Source organism: Cheilinus undulatus, linkage group 16 (genome assembly GCF_018320785.1).
Source record: "Cheilinus undulatus linkage group 16, ASM1832078v1, whole genome shotgun sequence".
Classification (NCBI taxonomy): Eukaryota; Metazoa; Chordata; class Actinopteri; order Labriformes; family Labridae; genus Cheilinus; species Cheilinus undulatus.
In genome coordinates, this window is record NC_054880.1 from 24,555,719 (window position 1) to 24,572,738 (window position 17,020).

Sequence of the window (17,020 nt, forward strand, 5' to 3'; positions counted from 1 at the left end):
TAATTGCTGTCAAGGATTTTTATTTTTGTTGCTGTTATCAAACTGATTTAAATTCAGTAGAATCATCTAAGTATTATTATCAGGGAATGACAGATATTATTTTTGTTGGGATGATGTTAAGTAGTTATCCATTAACTGATATTTGGAGTCAATATGTATTTATTATGAAAAACAAAATGTATTAAATGTGACAAAGTAAAATTTTCTGATCAAAGAGGAAGGGATGTCTTACGCTTTCTGTGGTTACTCATGTGAAATCTAGCCAAAAGAGAATGTTGTGGGCAAGACATGAGCTGACACCCAAGAGGGGAAGACAGGCCAGGTGGGATACATGATCCCTCCAGCCTGTTCTTTCTCTACCCTCTAAAGGAATTTCATTTTGGTTTCATGACCGTAGGAGAGGACTGGAACTAAGATTGGTGGTAAATTTAAAGCTGAAAGAAAGATGTGCAAAGTAATGAAATGAGAAGCACCCTCATTCCTCGGCCCTCAGTCCAACTGGAAGAAGTTTCTTACCTGCCATTGTAAAAATCGTTCCAAGGCCTTTAAACTGGTTGAAGGATCGAGGACTGAGATCTGAGAACTGATGAGTGGAGATACATGAGAGCAGGTTTCCCTGAACTATTTTACAGAAAGACGAGACACCTTGTTGGATAACCCTCACTGATTGCACGCAGCAGCACGGGTGCACTAACATCACTGATGCTTGTATTTTTCTAACAACTCACTCAAATATTTTTTTTCTTTATTGTGTTTTGCTACTCTGGGTTAAACTGTTGGCTGCGTTTCTCAACCCTGCCCTATGATTGGCGGCAGTATTATTACATTTGGTCTGTATCCACAAGATTCAAGAGAAAAGATGAAAAACAGACGAAATGAACACGAGTACAGACAGAAAGGTCTGCCCGTGTCCGTATGTGGTTCAAAAATAGAGAACAAATGAGCCTTAAGAGCTTTGGGATGGTCTTTAAGATGCAGAAACTACTTTGGTTGAACCGAAAGATCAAGGACTGATGAAATAACTTCAGACGCAGCTATTAGATTCAGTTCAATTCAATTGACATGGAAAACATCAATTTCATTGCCCTAGTAACAGCAGAAAAAGTATTGTAATTGGAATGAAAATCTTGGTTTAACTTTAAATTATGGTTAAAATGTAGAAATTCATTTTTTTTTGTCAATATGCAGGCAGTCCATGGTGGTTTGGTGATTGAGGTTCTTCTTTGGTAACAACAGCTCATGTAATGTGCTGCAACATTACCACACTGTTTCTCTTTAACCTGCAGATGTGGAAGTTTCTGTTAGTCATGCGAATTAGTACATCCTGTTTGCTGGTGAAAAGTGGAAAGAACTTGTATCTGATGACCTTGTATAAAGGACAGGTGGTTAGAAAGCACAGCTCTGTTTCCACCTCCTGTTGGCTGCAGTGGGTGCACAGTCTGTCGTCTTTGGGGATCCAGCTTCATCCTCTCTTGATGGTGAGGTTTTGTTCACTGAGTCTGTGCATGGTCAAACATTTCCTCAGCCATGCATCAGTCACAGTGCTTAAGTATTCTGCAACTTCACATTCCCTGTTAAGGGATAAATAACATTCCAGTTTGCTTTGTTTTTGGTTGAATCTTGCCAATAATTATATCAAACATTTCAGAGGGGCAATCTAGAAATTATGTTGTTCATTTTTGGCTGTTGTTACTACTATGACTTTGTCCTTTTTGTGACGAAAGACAGCAGAAATTGAGTAAAAAAAAACTGTTAGACTTTTACCATAAAAGTACTTTTTAAAATTGTATTCATGCTTTATTGCAACTATAAAAACACATTTCATACAACTCCTAAATGGCCTTTCAATTTAGTCCAATCATTGCATCTGGCACATTCCCTAAAGGATCAATTGAACATATTTTGGAGGGTAAGGGTCTAAAACCAGTCTTAATCCATCAGTGTACTCTCACTGTCTGATAACTGTACACCTGGTGGAAAAGTTAAACCACCAGCCGTTCTACTTCTGTTTTTCAAAGCAGTACAAAAGTAGGTGACACACACATTTCCACTGAATAATTTTTTGTTCATTATCTTTATTAATAGTGATTCAAATACATTCATTTACAGTGAATCATGCCATCCTGTGTTTTCTACAAACGATAAAACCAGCACAGAACGGTGTTAACACTCCTCTGAAGGAAAAACGTCCAATTATAAACCTTGTTTACACGTTAGCTTAGCTTTTTCACTCCATCATAGATGTACACGATTGCATCTTTACTGGCCTGTTTCTGAAAAAAACAATTGATTTCTTATCACATTTTTAAATCCAAACATTCAATAGTTATCCTGTTGTCTCTGCTATTATTCATTAATATTTTATCGTGATCATATAAGGCAGAGAATTTATGACAGAGTTCATAATGAGAAAGGTAGGATTCAAGACAAATATCAGACAATGTTTTGCTTCCATTATTCAAATACCAACCCCATGGAGTGTAGTCCCCATGACTGAACAAAGTGTTTGATAATGCAGATTTTAAAAAAATCATAATTTTAAAAAGAGAAACCTCAGGAGGGTTAAATAGGGATATTTGGTGTTTTAGTAGCCAACAGTGCTAAAATTGAGAACAAACACTGAGGACTGCAGTGAGACTTTTGTAAACAACGGGGGCAGGACATGAAGACTGAATAAAGCATTTCATTAGGTACAAAAATTACGAGGCAAAAAAAGGTTTAAATGATTTAATGGGAACTTAACTGTGCAATTTCCACATATTTTCATCTGTGCAGCATGCCTTCCTTGCTGCACACTGCACAATAAATCGCCCAATTTTAGTCCGTCTTTATATTTCCACAGCACATCACTATCTGTCTCCAGGGCGTACTAGAAGTGCTACCCTGGTCACCATGGTAGGCACAAAAGGCGCCATCAAAAGTTGACAGGACAGACATTCGAATGAGACATCAACACCATGGGGGCGAACAATCAGCTCAAGGTTACATAGGGTCACCAAAGTGGCCGGGATAACCTGACAGGCAACCCCACATGGGTTCAGGGTCTGATAAATATACATAACTCCGGAGGTCAGCGTTCCTTGGCACGCAATAGCGTTAGTGGGCGAAACTGTGTGCCATCGGTTGGAGCAAAACCCTGGCATGCTGCGATCTGGTCATATTTGAAAAACTGCAGGTTGGACTGGCTTAGTGGCTGTAATACTATAGGATGGCTTTAAGACAAGTTTAAATAAAATAAACTCCGTAAAGGTTGGTTCTTAACCCAAAAAAGACAGTTACAACAGTCAGACGTGTTTCAGGGAATTGAGGATTCAGATGTTTGAGCACCAGGTTACATTTGAAATCTAAAGAAGACAAAGTGAGCACGCCATACAAGTAAAGTGAATATTCCATACACACATACAAATGCCAGTGTATTTACCGCTAATGGATTTTTAATCAGAAATGAGAAAACCAAGATGAAGAAACAAAATGTTTCACAATGACTATTTAATATTATGAAACACAAACATTAAAACTGCCCACAGTGCTCATTTCAAAATAAGAATGAAAAAAAAAACAGAAAACAAAACACTGGCAATTTTTTTTTATTAAGAAATGAACAAATTGAAATGTTTTTCATCTTAGTGTTTTTATGTTCCAATAAAAAAAAGGGGATCAAAGAACAAAACACTGGTGAAATAACATCCTTTTCTCACAGCACCTGCACCAGGTCATACAAATAGGGAAAAAAAGAATGTTAAAGCCCCTGTGATTTATTCTTTGATTTTCTTTTTTGATCATAAAAAAATGATTTCTTTCTGTTTGGAAAACAAAAAACCCAATTTCATTTTGTTTTCTTTTTTATTCTCACCTTAAACTGAACGGCTTGAAAAGCCATGGGCAGTTTGGTTTTCTTTATTTGAACAGAAACTAGGAAACAGCTTGTTTCTTGATTTTGTATTTCTCATCTGAAATTAAAGATCTGTTGGCCTTGAAGTACACAGACTGACAAAGACTTTCTTGCTGCCTGTGGTTGTCTCATAAAAATTTCTCTCAGCTACTTTATTTTCTATTCATATTTATAGTGGAAGAATAAATAAACATTTCTACTAACACTGATCCATCCCATACCATAATATATTTATACTGATCTGAACATTGGACACTGTAGTCGTGTCATGTAAGGAGTAAAAAGAACAGGCAGACCGTGTTCATGTAGATCTTTGATAGTTGTTGATCTAAGTGGTTGAAGAATTTCATAAATTTGGGTCCTGATTTCCCCTTAAGGTAGTGTTGTGTCCTTTGGCTAGTCCAGTTAAGAAACACTGTTTGGGCCCAGCAGAGAGCCGCGGCTAAGGTTCTCCTACATTATACTGTCCGAAGTGGTACACGGGGCTGTGTCTCTCATCAGCCTTTAAGATAAACGTTTTTCACACATTTCTATTATTTCAAACCAGTAGAACGGCATCCTCCATGTTTGTTATCACAGAAAAATGGCGGCTGAATAAATATGGTAACCTGACATCTGTTTTTACATCCTGACATGACACCACAGCAGCCTGTGTTTTTGCATTATGGGACTGCCTCGATTGGCTCCACCTGGGGCTCAGTGGGTGGAGTCGAGATGTCCTCCACCTGGTCAGAGTCTGGTTCAGTCACAACAACCTCAACCTGCTGACAGAGAAGAGGAAATATTTTATCTTCACTCATATTGAATTTGCTCAACAAAGGGGGCATAATAAAAGGGTCACATTAAACAAAAGAGTATAATGGCCACGTTTACGAAACAAAAATCAAAGATTTCTGAATATTCTGATTCCATGGATGACAGTAGGAAGTGGACATCAATAGTTATTTAAGCCTTTGGCTAGAAGGAAACAGAGCTAGAAAAATTGATGCTTACATCCATCCAGCCGTCCGTCCATCCATCCATTGTCCATGCATCCATCTATCCATTAATTAATTCATCTCGACCTGGTATGATACATCCTTCATTATCCATCCATCCATCCATCCATCCATCCATCCATCCATCCAGCCATCTATCCATAAACTCATCCATCTGTCTGTCATCCATGAATTCAGACATCTATCCCTGTAATCATTCATCCTTTCCTCATCCATCCAACCATCCATCCATTAGGGGTGGGAATCACTAGTGGCCCCACGATACGATATTATCACGAAACATGCTGCCATGTTTGTTGTACTAACTTTCTCCTGCTCAATGACTGTCACCTCTGCCGACCTCCCTGGACAAACAATTGTCCAAACTATTTATTTTATTTTTCCATTATCCCAGACGTCATTTCATATTAGCAATTAATTGAAAAAATCGATACTTGGTGGAAGAGATGATACAATATATCACCAGACAAAATATCATGATACTATGCTGTATTGAGTTTTTCTCCCACCCCGTCCATCCATGCGTCCATAAACTCATCCATCCATCCATTCATCCATTAATTCAGACCAGTGTCAATTTTGTTGACTAATTATTTTCTTTATAGTTTTCGTTAATAGCCTTTTTCCCCTGACGAAAATGAGACAGTAACTAATAAAAACAAGTGCACATGGACAAAAACTAAAACTAAATTAACTGACATTTTAGTCAACAAATAAAAACTAGATGAAAATGTTTGACAGAGACTTTATCCAATCAGACCTAATTTCGTCATGTAGAAAGTAGGGGCAAGTTAGGCATATATCCAATCACAGCTACTTTGGCTGTGTGGAAAGGTGGGATGAGATACAGGGGAGATCCAATCACAGCTGCTTTTGCTGCGTGGTGGCGGGGTAAGTTGGGAAGAGATCCAATCAGTCGACTAAATTTACTGTAAATTTCATCGACTAAAATGTTGGGAAGTTTCGTCAACTAAAACTAGACTAAAACTAAAACAATTTAGATGACAAAATTATGACTAAAACTAAAAGATATTTTTGGCAAAAGACTATAACTATAACTAAATTGTAAAGTGCTGTCAAAATTAACACTGATTCAGACATCTATCCCTGCAACCATCCATCCTTCCCTCATCCATCCATCCATCCATCCATCTATTGAATAGTGAGAACCTGTACAGGTGCAGACAGAGTGGTGGTAATGGTCAGAAATTCAGCAGGAGTGGGATATACAACAAAACAAAGTACCAGAGGAGACATCATACTTGGGACGGTTCAGCTGCAGCTGGAGCTACATGAACAGCTGGAATGGCCTGTACCACTGGGGCAGGCTGAGCGGCCTGAGGAGTGGGTACTGGTGTGACATGTGGAGGACGGCTCTGTGGATAGGTTGGTCTCTGGCTTGGAGTCTAAAGGAAACAGAGATACTTACAGTGTCTGATTAGACATAGGTTTATTCGAGCAAAGCATAGCACAGAGGGAAAAAATGTGCCAAATATTGGTAATATGTTATTCAATTTTTCAAAATAAAGACTGAAAATTACAACCATCTTAGATCTTTATTTTCCATAATATCTGTACTTTAAATGACAACAAGAGTTTTGAGAAACACTCGCAGTAGAAATGACAAATTTGTATTATCGTCTTGTCTGTTTCTATACATGCTGCCAAGAACTATGGATGATGTCTTCACATTTCAAAGGGGAAGATTTCAACACCACAACTGTAACTCTGTTTTATCAGGCCACTGTAAATCTAGGGGTTGGGGTCAGTGTCAGAAATGTGACTAAACCAAAGTCTGTGTGCTGTACTTCCCTCTAGAGGTGAAATATGAAACGTATTGGGTATCAGAGCTCACCCTTGTCCCTCCTGCAGCGAGGACGCTGAGTCCAAAAAGCATGGCGGTGATACAGATCAGCAGCTCCAGGACTAGGAAGATGACCAGCGTGCAGAGGATCCCATCGATGAGCAGCTGGAGGAGAAATCAGTGAGAAAAAAACACAATGAGGATGGAGGATCCACGGTCTGATGATGTGGCCTACTAAATGATGATCAAACACTGTAGAAATAGCCTATCAGAGCAAAGTTTATGTCACTTACTTTACACTTTTGCTCGATCAGCCCGGTGCATTTCCTGAAACAATGTTGCTGCAGTGAACAGACAAAAAAACATGGAGTCTGTTTCCTCATAACAGAAAGGAAAAATCAATAATGTGCCCCGATTATAGCTGCAGTGATTAGTTGATTGATCAAAATGAAACACACCAACATTATCAGATGAAATTGTTTCTGTCATCCTTGGGCAAACATGTCCAAGCTTTTACCTTTAAGCAAAAATATGTAGGAATTTGGACTGGCTCTCTTTGGCACCCACTACAGGTCTGTAGTTGTAACAACACTTTAGAGCTGTTCCCTCTCCCACAAAGACAATGTGCATTTGTTGGCAATCAGAGGGTGATAAGAAGCCACAGAACCATGTCCTATGACAGAGTACAGTAATATGACTGGATTTTTTTATTTTCTTAAATCTATTTTTGGAAATTTTTTTTTTTGCCTTTATAGAGAGGATAGGACTGTATTGGACCCGGAGACACAGAGAGAGAGGGGACTGACATGCAGGAAAGGAACTGTAGGTTGGATTTGAACCAACGCAGCCTGCTTCCAGGATGACAGCCTCAGTTCATGGAGTGTGCAGACATAAAACCTATACTATTGACACCCCATATAACTGGACTTTGTATAAACATGACTCTGCTAGCGTCAGCTCGTTTTTTGCTATCTGTTAGTATGTGTATTTAGCTGATACCATGATGTCTGTAGTCCGAGGCTAAATGACTATATGGGAGAAGCTACTTAGACCCTGATGATGCTGTGATCCTTGCAGAGACTGTAGATGTCCTCTCGTGGGTTCTTAACTTGCTGACTGAGGAGGCTGAAACTGTGGGAATGCACGTCTTCTGGGTCAAAACAAAGATCCCGGCATTCAGGGACACCTTGGATGTGACCGGTGATAGCGTGAAGGTTGTAGAGCAGTTCACCTACCTAGGCAACGTAATCCATCAATCCCATAACTGCAAGGCTGAAACCAACTGCAGACTTGGACTCACTCATGGGGCCATGGGTTCAAGGCGGTGTGGCCAGAGTCTTTCAGTCCTTGGTCATTCCAGTTTTATTATACATGTGAGGCCTGGACGCTGCCTGATGACCAAAGGCGCCAGCTTGACTCTTTAGTCAAGACTTCCCTTCTGTGCATTTCTGGGTATCGTTGTTGGACTGTGTGGATACTGCTGATGTCCTCAGGATAGCGAGGATGGGAAGGGTCAGCTTCTTGATACAGCAGCACCAGCTGTGCTTTTGTGGTCACCTTGAGCACTTTACACATACTGGGCACCCAGGACCTGGTGGGTTGGAGCAGGCCTTAGGGGCAGTCATATACCAATTCAGCTCTTCACCACGTCAACCTTGGCCCTGGACTGCTAGGTCCTCCTAATGGCCATTGTCCAGGCCTGCTCCAGTTCCATGTACCGTTTCTCCAGGTGCCAGCTCAGACCAACTGCCTCAGGTTGAGGCGAAACAGTTGAGAACCAGTTGTCAACAACTCAGTATCCCCAGTGATGTTTGCTGCACAGGGATTTCCTCCTAGTCCGGCGCAGAGAGTCCTAAGGGCCTTTTCCTTGATGCCTTCATAATACATAACGCTTGTCTAACAGCTGCAATGTCAGAAGTACTCTCCTACACGAGTCTTTTATTTGTAGGTGTCTACATGTGATATAGTTTAAGGGCATGGGGTACAAACCCTGGGGCCAAAGGGTCCTGAGGCAAGGGACACCAACCCCTGCGGTCACTTAACAAATAAGGACTCCAGACTGATCTTCGTTAAGTTCTTTGAGGGAGAAAGCTCATCAACAACTATTTTGTCCAAGGCTGTGTGACCTAACAATTTCTTCCTAAAACTGTAACCTTTTGTGGAGTTTTGACCATTTCTTTACTCAATGATGGTGCTCCTGGTGCCTGACAACAGGACGTTTTAAGAAGGTGTCCAAATTGAGAACTTCTGAAAACAGCAATGCCTCCATTCAATCAATAAACAGAACCCTTTGAGAATGGAGGCTTTCTGCTCTTTAGATTGCTAGTAGGTGGACTACAAAAACAGTGGCAGCCTTCTGAGTTCTGTTTGTGCTGCTTGCTCCAAGCCAACACTTTCTCTAAATTTATTCTCTTTTTTGTGTAGGGTTTGAACCCGCTTTCAAGACTTGGTATTTTCAGCTGCCCAAATGCAATTTTAATGGAAAAAAAAAAACAAAAAAACAAAAAACAACAACAACCAAAACACCAAAAAAGTTGACTGGTTTAGGGGTAAATGAAAACTGTTAATTTGGACATTTGGATTGTGAATCTGTATTGCTTTTCTGTATCATTTTTATCCTTCTAATGTTGAATTTTCCTTTATTAGTGACCATTTTTTAAACTTCTGCTCATACATTTTCAACCAGGAATAAGAAAGCCTCCTTTTATCCCATCATACTTTTTACACATTAACCAAATTGCTTTCATTTTTTAGGATTTGTTGTAGAACCATAATCAACAGGCCAAAATGTACACAAACGGTTAACCTACTCTTTAGAAATTCTGGTGTTTAGTAAAATGGCAGTTTCCTGCAGTAACTCCACTGAGATGTGAAATGATCTCAAAAACCCTAGGATATTATTTTCTTGTAATATGTGGTAAAATATTTAAACACTGCAGCTAACCACATACAGAATGATTATTTGAAAAACATAGGAACTCTTTTTTGCTCCTGCAAACATTGTTTCAGTCTTGCACCAGACAAGACTCTTATGGTGCACCTCCACCAGGTTTGGTTTGGTACAGTACACTATCATTTACATTTTCAAAAGTTGTGAAAGGTACCAAATTAACTGATCTGCACCTTCCTATTTCCTAGAATCCTTTTGTTGAGGGTGCAAGTGTACCTGTCTGACCACAAAGGAGAAAAACTTAAATAAGATCAGAATTTACCAAACAGAACTGGACAGCTTAGTGGAAGTGCACCTGTAGTCTCTTATGAAAACAGTTTGATTAATTTGATGATTATTTTATCCAGTGAGCTTAAGTTTCACTAACTATCCGGGTTGGTTTGTAAAGATGTAATTCAGTAATCTGATGTGGCTATAACATCCTAAAAACCTCTTTCTCTATCTTCTCTGATTTGGCCCTTTTTAGGAATTCCTTCAAGGTGATTAATGAAGTCTAATAATCAAAGTGATGACCATATCATGAAGACATTACCACAGCGTGCAGCTCGAGCCTGCGGCAGTGTTCACAGTGGTACGAGTCCTGGCGGTAGGGGAGGTGTTTGGACATCAGACCTAGAGCAGCTGTGGCGAATGCAGCGCTGATGAGATGAAGGATCAGGACAACTTTGACCTGAAAAGACGATAAAAGGCTACAGTATTAAAGAGTCATTGCAGCAAAAATCACACCAGCAGAGCATGTGTTTCTTTTTCTACCGAGTTAAGCAGCAAGACTGTAATCTGAAACACCCCAGCAAATCCACCTTTCAATGACTGAAGAAATTAAGGTTTTGGAGTGGCCTAGCCAAAGTCTGGGCTTAAATCTGATTGAGATGCCGTGGCATGACTTTAAACATGCTGGAAAAAACCCTCCTATATGGATGAAGTAAACCAGCTCTACAAAGAAGAGTTTTTACCTTAATAAATCATATTTAAAATCTGCCTTTTGTATCTACACTGGTTATCATTGTCTCATATTAAATTAGTTTGATGATCTGAAACATTTAAATGTGACAAATCTGCATAATCAGCAAGGGTGACTACTTTTTCAAAGCACTGTACATCCATGCCCCTGTTAAGAAATGGTGAAAACATGAAAGACTTTAGACATTTTGTGCATACTTAAAGGTTTTTGTGGTGGAAATGTAATGCATGCTAGCCCCTCAAACTTAGAGTAGTATTTGAAGGCAGCGACAATGGTGGTGCGTAGATAATCTTTACTGTACATGGCATGTTCTCAGAGTTACAACTCAAGTTTGATTTTTAAATTAATCTGCTCATGAAATCCTCCTGAGTTTCTTTCTGTTTGCTGGTGGTACCATACAACAGACCCTGGTAAAAATATGGAAAATTAAAGTTTTAAATTTAGATAATAATGTCATGAAATCTCACATTTTTAGTCAGTAAATGTCACTTTGAATATTCAGAAATGATTGCCCTTCCATGTCAGGAACCAAGTGTTAACAGTAAATGGATAAGGTCTGTGTGTTGTGAATGAACAGTTCTTTTTATTATAATGAATGGTCGTCATAGTGAAACCAAGTTCTGATGTGATCAGACTCACCCAGAGGAGGGTCGGCCTTCTGGCGCTGTGGATCAACACGGACCCAGACAATGTCACCTGGAGGGTAAAAGGCTCAGTGTTTTCTGGTATTTTGTATTTACAGGATAGAATTTAGGTCGAGTTATGTCTGAAAAAAAAATATAGGAAATGTACCTCTACGACCACTATGAGGAAGAGCGCCACATCCCCGGTGAAGTGGACCTCGTGGACCTGCAGCACCGATGCACTTAGACACAGAATCAGACCACCAATGACCACCTGGATGGCCTGATGGTGGGAAAAGAGAGAAGGTTAAACAGGAGGTATATGAGTCTGGATCCATTTTTCACGCAGTATGAATGGTTTTACAGACATACTCCCAGGGTCTTTGGCTCCATCTTCAGCAGACTCTGTAGCTGTCCCGGGGAGAGATTCCCCACCGGCGCTGGCACCGGATCTTTATCATTCTGAGACATTTTGCTGCTCAAAGACATGAAAGAAGGTAGAAGAAGAGGAACTGAACATGTACCTGTGTTATTACAACAATAAAGGCATGCTTGACTGGGTTAGACTTCTTTGTTTGGACTCTAGGTGGTGCTGTTTTGTTAATGCTATGAAACAAACATTTTGACTAGAGGATTTCATTGTTGTGTTTTTTTTAGATTACTAAATTGGGACATCAACATAAATAGTAAACATAATTACCACTAAAATAACAATGATATCTGGATTCATAATGCCCTAATAAATAAGATTAAAGTATTACAGCAGCAAATAGCAGCATCTGTTTCCTCTTTCAGCTCCATCTCAAGGTCTGATTTCTAACTCATATCTCTCTAATCATCTTCGAGCACCAACACTCCCATGAGGTTTGGCAGCATGACAACATGAGGGAGGAAAGCTGTTAAAAAAGCACTGCTAGCCTCTAATCTGCTTTGTTGTCAACTTTTGGAACTGGTGAGGGAAACCCTCGCTGCTCCCAAGTTCCACCCATTTTTTTCACAATTTGCCAGCTATGGCCTACTATTTGGCTAAATTTGTGGGGAAAAGCCCCCAACATCCCCAGCTTCATGAACATTCCATCCTCTGTCTTTGATGATGATGTCAGGCTTAACAGCCTTTGGTAAGCTTAAAGGATGACATCATCTTCAAATGATGACATTCCATCATTGCCTTTTGCATGCAGGCCAGTCTAGGCCCCCAGTGGTCATTCCAATCTAACCAGTACACTGCAAGATTTATTAGCTAAATAGTGTATCAGTGTGTCCTTTAAAAGCATATTTATGCCGCCATGGGGGTAAAAAGTTGTTAAAGAGGCCCCTTAGCGTGTGGCTAATTGGCCCCCATTTTCTTGTAGGCACATATCTATATCACACAGGAAATTACACATTCAGCAATATATATATGTAATACTGTGTATTAATGTGCAAGCACACAGAGACACACAGACATCCTTTTCCAGGAATGGTTAAAAACATAGAGTAAAGCCAATTTGAATTGATCTACTAAAAGTCAGGGAAATGGAGCTGTTTATCACCAGGTTCAATACCAGTAAAGGAAGAGTCTTTGTCAAAATCATTTGGGTGATTTAGCTGTAACACTCTCCTTCTCCATGAACCAAAGTTTGGTAACCTGTACAGCAGAGTATCATCATGTTTGGAGTAAAAAGGCAAGAGCAGCAGGCCGTTTTAACTGCAGCATCATTCACTCACACAGACTGCATCAGAAGCTGCTGAGCACAGCCAACATGTCGGCACTGAAGGACGATCCCGTTAAACCCGAACCTGCTGGAATGACTCAGCAAAATTCAATATTTCTGCCTCCTTATAGAACAAAAACATCACACTGAGGCAAGTTAAATATTCATGTCCTGACTCAATGAATATTCCAGATTCAGACGGGGACATTATGATGTCAGCCTGCAGGCAAATATATGGTGGCCCTGAAGGTCAAGTGCAAAAATATTTTCAGGGATGCAAAAACCTTTCACTGACTAAATCAATATGTGAAAAAATATTTTGAAAAATTCTCATATTCAAAAACTTTTTTCATGTTAAAAAAATCTCATGACAAAAAAATTTTCAAAACACAAAACATTTATTAACGAAGCACAAAGTGGTTCACAAAATGAAAAAAAAAAAAAAAAAAAAACATTAAATAAATTTTGGAAAGCCCACAAGAATATTTCATGAAAAATTAAGTAACCATTATATTCAAAATATTTTACGAAGCATTAAAAATATATAAAATATTTCACAAAATGCAAATATATGCAATGAAAACATTCAATGAAGACTTCAATAAATTCACAAAACATAAAAAAAAAAAAACTTTAAATAAAAAATTAAACATATATATATATATGCAATAACAGATATTTATGTTACTAGAAGTTAATAAAGGTGTAAATGCAAAAAAAAAAAAAAATTCACAAAGTGCAATTAAAAAGACAAAAAAGTATTCAAACAAAAATGTAATATGATACATAAAATTAATTATCTAAATCCAAAATTATCCCCAAAAAGCAGTAAAAGCTGAAGTCTTTCTTACAATGCAAAAAACAAACAAACAAACAAATACATAAACAAAAAACAAGAATTATATGAAAAAATGTAACACCAAAATATTTTAAAACATGAAAAAATATTTCATAAAATACAAAAAAATTAATGAAATGTAAAAATATGTATTAAAAGCAAAAATATTTGATGGGAAGCAAAATGTGACAAATATTTATTTAGCACCATGCAAAAAACAAAACATTCAACTGCACAACATTAAAAGTCCTACGTTTCGTAAAATAATAATGTCTACATTTTTTTTGCATTGAAATATATATTCTTTCGTTCTGTCAGATTTTTTGTGTCAAAGAAAACATTTTACAGTTGACCTTCAGGGCTTCCATACAGTATAAACACAAACTTTTGCTGAGTTAGTCATACCCAGGCAGATATTTACAGCTGAATTACATAAATGAAATGACTAAAATTAGTCAAGTGGTCCCTGAAGACTGCAGCAGAGAGGCGCTGATGGAGCAGAGTCCTGACTCAACACCAAAGCAAAGACAGGCCAAGCTGAGCCGAGCCAGGCTAATGCAGCCTTCATGTTAAGGCCCTTCGTCATTCTCAGGAGGGACGGGACCTCACCGAACCATCGTCCCAGACAGTAAAACACCGAACTCCTCAGCAGGGACGCCTCAATGTCAGCCCGCCCTATCCCGGGTTAAGTTAACGTCCCAGGACGAACAGCGGTGCAGACCGGATGGCCAGATGGACTTACCTGCGGCTGTGTCTCCGCTCGGTGCAGATGCTGCTGGGTGTGTTCCCGCCCTCACTGCAGTATTTTCAGAACCGGACTACTTTCTGTCTGCAGCTCTCACACTGCGGACTGCACGCGGAGCTCGTGACGTCACAACGTTGCATACGTATAAAAAGTCGAAAATTGATGAAGGGGAGACCGGGTGCAATAGTAACAGAGTAAAATCCTCCTTAATACAGGGATAACCAGTGGAGGTTGGGACCGCCAGGAGGTTGCTAGCTGCCTTAGTAAAATACAGAAAAAATCAAATAAAAAATGAAAATTGAACAATTTACAATATTGGGAAAATAAATATATATGCAAAATGAGTTCAGAAGAGACACACAGCCAACCTTTGAATTAGATTCTGGGAAACATTTTGTAAAACTGTTGAAGACTGTGGCTCTGCCAAACGCTACACAAATGGAATTGTTTTTCTCCAAGATGTTTGTTACATGTTAAAATGAAATGGTATCTTATCAACATCATTAATGCCCAATGGATGAGCTCACTCATGATTGGTAGCTTTGACATATGTGGTAGCGGAGGAATTGTTGTGACTGGATCAGAAGTCAACCAAGGAGGGAACTTCTAACAGTGTAAAAAAACAGCAGTCTTATTTCCAGTTAAACCTTGCACCAGCTCTCTACATCAAACAAAATAAATGATAAATAGGTGACATGTAGGTTTATTTATTTATTTTTTTATAGCCTTTATTTAACCAGGAAGTCCCATTGAGATTAGAAATCTCTTATACAAGAGAGACCTGGCCAAGGTAGCAGCCATACAAAGTCAAAAGTGATATAAAACAGGTACAGATACATGATACATAAATGATCAATAAAACCAAACATTTAACATTCAGGCTGTGTTTTTTCAACATTTTGAAAAAAAAGTACCCTTTGCATTAATTTCAAAGATACTGTTCATAGAGTTTGTTGACGGAATTACTTAGGTCACTATGGGACTTTGTTGAGCTGTCAATATTTTTTGTATTTACATATTTTGGCCACGTGATGGCGCCAAAAGACAAACAGGTTTCTGAAGGAACGTGACGGAAGATTGCCCTTTTATGAACGGAACACGTCAGTATATTAGAGTTTCATGTTTGTTATTTAAAAACTCATCCACCCATCAAATCTAAGCTGTATTGTTGTATTGATGACTTAGTCCAGCACATTAAATCATCCAAGTCATTTACACCTCACAGAGCCTGTTTTCTGTTGCAGATGTGATCACTCAGACACAGTTGCCACAATAGTTTTTACGCCAATAAATTACCCTGTTATACTTTTATTCACTGGTTCATCTGTTGTTGCATCCTTTTTAAATTAACCTCATCATGCCACTGGATTTTTAACATTTAGCTCTGTGGGTTTTTTCAATGTCAGAAAAGGATAATCCTTTAAATATAGCTTTTAATTTCAAGGCCTTTTAAAACAAAATCTAGGATGACAATTCAGTCATTATTTTTAATTTGAAAGCAAATGTTCCTGTTTTTAAGAGCTCTTAAATTTTAATTCAACATTTTTTACTTTTACCCTACAATCCCACTCTTCTGTCAGCGTGTTGTTGTCTCAGCTGTGTTCCACTTCATGTTGTCACAGAAAAAAAAGTTAATTATCCCAGTTCAGGTCAGAAAGACGCAGCTGGAACAACCATCAGTATGTCCTGAATACTGATGGTTGTTCCTCATATGTATGTTCATACATATATACATAAACACACATCTGAGGAATGAGTTCAATATTTAGGCCATAAAATAACATTTGTTATAGCTTAGATTAGATTTGACACTCTGAGTTGATTTGAACTTGATTTTCGTGAGATTTTTTTCTCATATTGAATCAGTACTTCAGTGTACTCACTGTCATCACATTTTGTTGGAATAAATGACAAAGACACAATGACATCTTCATATTTTTATTCCAGTTTTCACCACAGAGTTTGGACAGAAGTTCAATGTTTTAATCATATTATAATATCAATCGTACCAATCAGTGAAGAGCAGCACATGGACGATCAGTCAGACCTTCATATAAAAATTTTTATATCTCAATGATTGCTTTCACCACCCAAGACAACACAAAGAGATAAATGAAGATGAGTGGTTCAAGATTAATGAAGAATAGTGGTTCAACCCTGAAAGGGTTTTTAAGAAACAGTTGGTTCTGTCATTTAAAGATCTTTTAATACATAAAAAACAATCCTTTATGCCGTTGTGCTTGAGAACAAATTCTCTGAAATCTAAAAACATTGGCGGCATAATTCAAAACCTACAGAGAAATCTGCTTAATTTACTTTCCATGATCAGGTAACAGCTCTGTTAATGTTTGAACTGATGGATCCTTTCATTGATCAGCTCCTCATTCCTACATCCACATGGAAACTTTGCGGCTGACCACATCTTTTCATTGGCAAAGAGCAGAGATTATATTTTTAATTTGTCACATTTTGGAGACCTTTAACAAGAATAAACGCTGGCTCTTCTTTTCACAGA

At 38.5% G+C, this 17,020-nt stretch overlaps 1 protein-coding gene across 3 annotated transcripts; it reads right to left on the reverse strand.

Annotated features, from left to right (window-relative positions):
- Positions 1-2,123: 2,123 nt before the first annotated feature.
- LOC121524303 lies at positions 2,124-14,608 on the reverse strand. Of its 3 annotated transcripts, none has more exons than XM_041809630.1 (9): positions 14,503-14,608; positions 11,601-11,703; positions 11,398-11,511; positions 11,245-11,301; positions 10,177-10,314; positions 6,988-7,035; positions 6,746-6,859; positions 6,153-6,296; positions 2,124-4,653 (listed from the first exon to the last, which is right to left on the reverse strand). In XM_041809630.1, the coding sequence occupies exons 2-9, from the start codon at positions 11,697-11,699 to the stop codon at positions 4,555-4,557; spliced, it is 813 nt and encodes a 270-aa protein (XP_041665564.1). In that variant the 5' UTR covers positions 11,700-11,703; positions 14,503-14,608; the 3' UTR covers positions 2,124-4,554. The 3 variants fall into 3 exon arrangements, with proteins under 3 accessions (XP_041665564.1, XP_041665563.1, XP_041665565.1); XM_041809629.1 differs by having other exon boundaries at positions 2,124-4,656; XM_041809631.1 differs by lacking the exon at positions 6,988-7,035 and having other exon boundaries at positions 2,124-4,656.
- Between the last annotated feature and the right edge of the window lie 2,412 nt (positions 14,609-17,020).